We start from the raw sequence: 3,182 nt of genomic DNA on the forward strand, positions 1-3,182 counted from the left end.
TAAAACGGAAGCTAGATAAAGACACCGTCTTGGAATCCATCATTAAGAGGCAAATTGACAACTTAATCGTCAAAGGATACGCGCGGAAACTCTCGCCCGCTGAAGCCGCGATCCCAAAGGGAAAAATATGGTACCTACCGATATTCGTGGTAACAAACCAAAACAAGCCCGGTAAAATTCGGCTGGTATGGGACGCAGCCGCGAAGGCGAACGGAGCATCACTTAACGACTTTCTTCTCAGCGGCCCAGATTTGCTAAACTCCCTAGTGAATATTCTATTGGCATTTAGAGTAGGCAAGGTTGGTGTATGCGGCGACATCGCCGAAATGTTTCATCGTGTTAACATACGAGAAGGCGACATGCACGCGCAGCGCTTCTTGTGGTACGATGAAGGCGACAAAGCTCGGTATCCAAGCATTTACGTGATGCGCGCTATGACGTTTGGGCTAAATTGTGCGCCTTGCATCGCACACTTTATACGCGACAAAAATGCAGACGACTTCAAGGACCAGTTCCCTCGGGCAGTCGAGGCAATTAAGAAAAGCCATTATGTGGACGACCTGATCGAAAGTGCAGATGACGAAAAATCTGCTCTGGAACTAGCAAAGCAAATAAAACAAATCCACGCTGCTGCCGGCTTCCAAATCCGAGGTTGGTCTTCAAACTTGACGTCCGTAGTCGAGAAGCTAGAGGAAGACCCAATTACTACTGCGAAAATTAAAGAATGGGGCTCGGCGACGAAGGTCCTAGGTATGTTTTGGGACCCCCTTAATGACAGTTTTAAGTATATTTGCAGGTTCACGAAGCTTCGTCGAGACGTTGTCAATGAATCACTCACACCAACAAAAAGGGAGATTCTGCAAGTACTTATGTCAATCTTCGACCCACTTGGATTCGTAAGCTGCTATACCATAGGCCTAAAAATTATACTGCAAGAAGTATGGCGCGCCGGAATCGCTTGGGACGAGCCGTTGCGCGACGATCTGAACAACAAATGGTGTCAATGGAAAAACGTAATGCAGCTTATACGTGACGTCAATATATCCAGATGTTTTTCTCCATTATTGCAAGATGCACAAGACGTCCAACTCCATACTTTCGTGGACGCGGGGGAGGGCGGCTACGCAGCAGTCTGCTATCTGCGGGTTAAGAGAGATGACGATGTAACGGTTTCCCTGGTAGCCGCGAAATCGAAAGTCGCGCCATTGAAACCACTCTCTATCCCAAGGCTTGAGTTGCAAGCAGCCGTGATCGGCACAAGGCTGGCCGATATGGTAACGAGTGTGCAGCGAATCCCTATTAAGTCGAAGCATTGGTGGACGGACTCCAAAACCGTACTGCGTTGGATTCGTATGGATCCAAAACACTTCCACCAATACGTTATGCATCGAGTGGGCGAAATCCTAGAAGCTTCAAATGTCAACCAGTGGCGTTGGGTTCCATCGAAAGCTAACCCCGCCGACGTAGCCACCAAATTTACAACGCGATCAAACTACCGGCTCTGGTTCACTGGCCCGGATTTCTTAGTTTTGGACCAAAAGGCATGGCCGCAGTGTGACGAAATGAGCGTTAATACGGTTAAAGTTCCAGAGCTCAGAAATTTCGTTTTGCGTATCGACGGGCTGCAGTTGCAAAAAATTACAGTCAACACCGAATACTTCTCCAACTGGAAACGTTTATACCGAGCCGTGGCCACATTTGCGTTATATGTAAACAGGCTGCGATCAGTGATAAGAGGTGCTAGCTCTAAAAAGATCACGATAGACTTCGAAGACACGAAACGAGCCCAAAGTTTCCTGGTGAAATACGCACAGAGTACCGAATTTAGTGAAGAGATTAGTTACCTACAACGCGGTAAGACCATCGAGAAGTCCAGCAAACTATATTCCTTAAATATTTACCTGGACTCAGAAGGAATAATTAGGAGCAGAGGCCGTGCGGAGCATCTAAATAACCACAGCGACGTTATAATTTTACCTAATTCTCACCATATAACCTTCCTTATAGTGCGGTGGATGCATGAAAACCTTCATCATCTAATGCATGAGACGATTATCAATCGGGTGCGAAGTCAATATTTCATACCTCGACTCAGGGTGCTTTACAGACAGGTACGTCGTACATGTCAAAAATGTAAGAACTCGAGCGCAATGCCTCAAATACCTCAAATGGCAGCTCTACCAGCGGCACGGCTCGCGGCCTTCGAGAGGCCTTTCACGTACGTAGGCGTCGATTACTTTGGCCCACTAAACGTCGCCGTTGGGAGAAGACGAGAGAAGAGATGGGGCGTTTTATTTACGTGCTTGACCCTGCGGGCCGTACATATCGAGCTTGCTCACAGCCTGGATACAAGCTCATGTATGATGTCTATTAAAAACTTTATTGCACGCCGCGGGTACCCAAAGGAGATATTTTCTGATAATGGTACTAACTTCAAAGCAACGGAAAAGATTATTTGCGAAAGCCTCAGAAGTGTGAAATTCGAGAGTCTTGTCTCCAGCTTTGACGGAATAAAATGGAGATTTAACCCACCAGGCGCTCCCCACATGGGAGGCATCTGGGAGAGGCTCGTAAGGACGATAAAAACCGTGTTGCGCGAAATACTTCCAGCGTCGAATTTTAACGACGAGAGCTTGCGCTGTGCATTATGTGAAGTCGAGTTCGTTATAAACGCTCGTCCACTGACCTTCGTTTCACTGGAACACGGCGATGATGAAGCACTCACGCCAAATCATCTTTTGATCGGCTCATCTGACGGTTATAAACCAATATGCAGAGATACTGGTAACCTACGACAACGCTGGCGCCAGGCGCAGCTGTTTGCAGACCGTTTTTGGCACAGGTGGGTCAAAGAATACGTGCCAATCATTTCACGACGCAGTAAATGGTTCGCCAAGCAAAAACCAGTGTGCATCGGCGATGTAGTGGTGATTGTGGACCATGATCTGCCGAGGAATTGCTGGCCGATAGGCAAAGTCGTGGATTCCGTCAGAGCTAAAGACGGTCAAGTCCGAAGCGTGGTGGTGCAAACTAAGTCCAGCATACTTCATCGACCTGTAGCGAAAATCGCGGTACTGGACGTCGGTAATGAGGAGAGTAAACTCGCGAATATACACTCGTTTACGGGCGAGGGAATGTTACCGCCGATGAGTGCGGCCGAACAGTGAAATCTCGATCTGGCA

At 47.8% G+C, this 3,182-nt stretch overlaps 1 protein-coding gene across 1 annotated transcript; it reads left to right on the forward strand.

Moving 5' to 3' along the window:
- Positions 1-8: 8 nt before the first annotated feature.
- On the forward strand, positions 9-1,115 carry LOC118757376 (the record flags this gene model as incomplete). The annotated part of the gene is given in 1 exon segment (XM_036492091.1): positions 9-1,115. A coding segment is annotated over 1 exon segment (789 nt), but the record flags the coding sequence as incomplete, so codon positions are not given.
- Positions 1,116-3,182: the final 2,067 nt, after the last annotated feature.

This window comes from Rhagoletis pomonella, unplaced genomic scaffold (assembly GCF_013731165.1).
Source record: "Rhagoletis pomonella isolate Grant_MI unplaced genomic scaffold, Rhpom_1.0 Rhpom_scaffold_17131, whole genome shotgun sequence".
NCBI lineage: Eukaryota > Metazoa > Arthropoda > Insecta > Diptera > Tephritidae > Rhagoletis > Rhagoletis pomonella.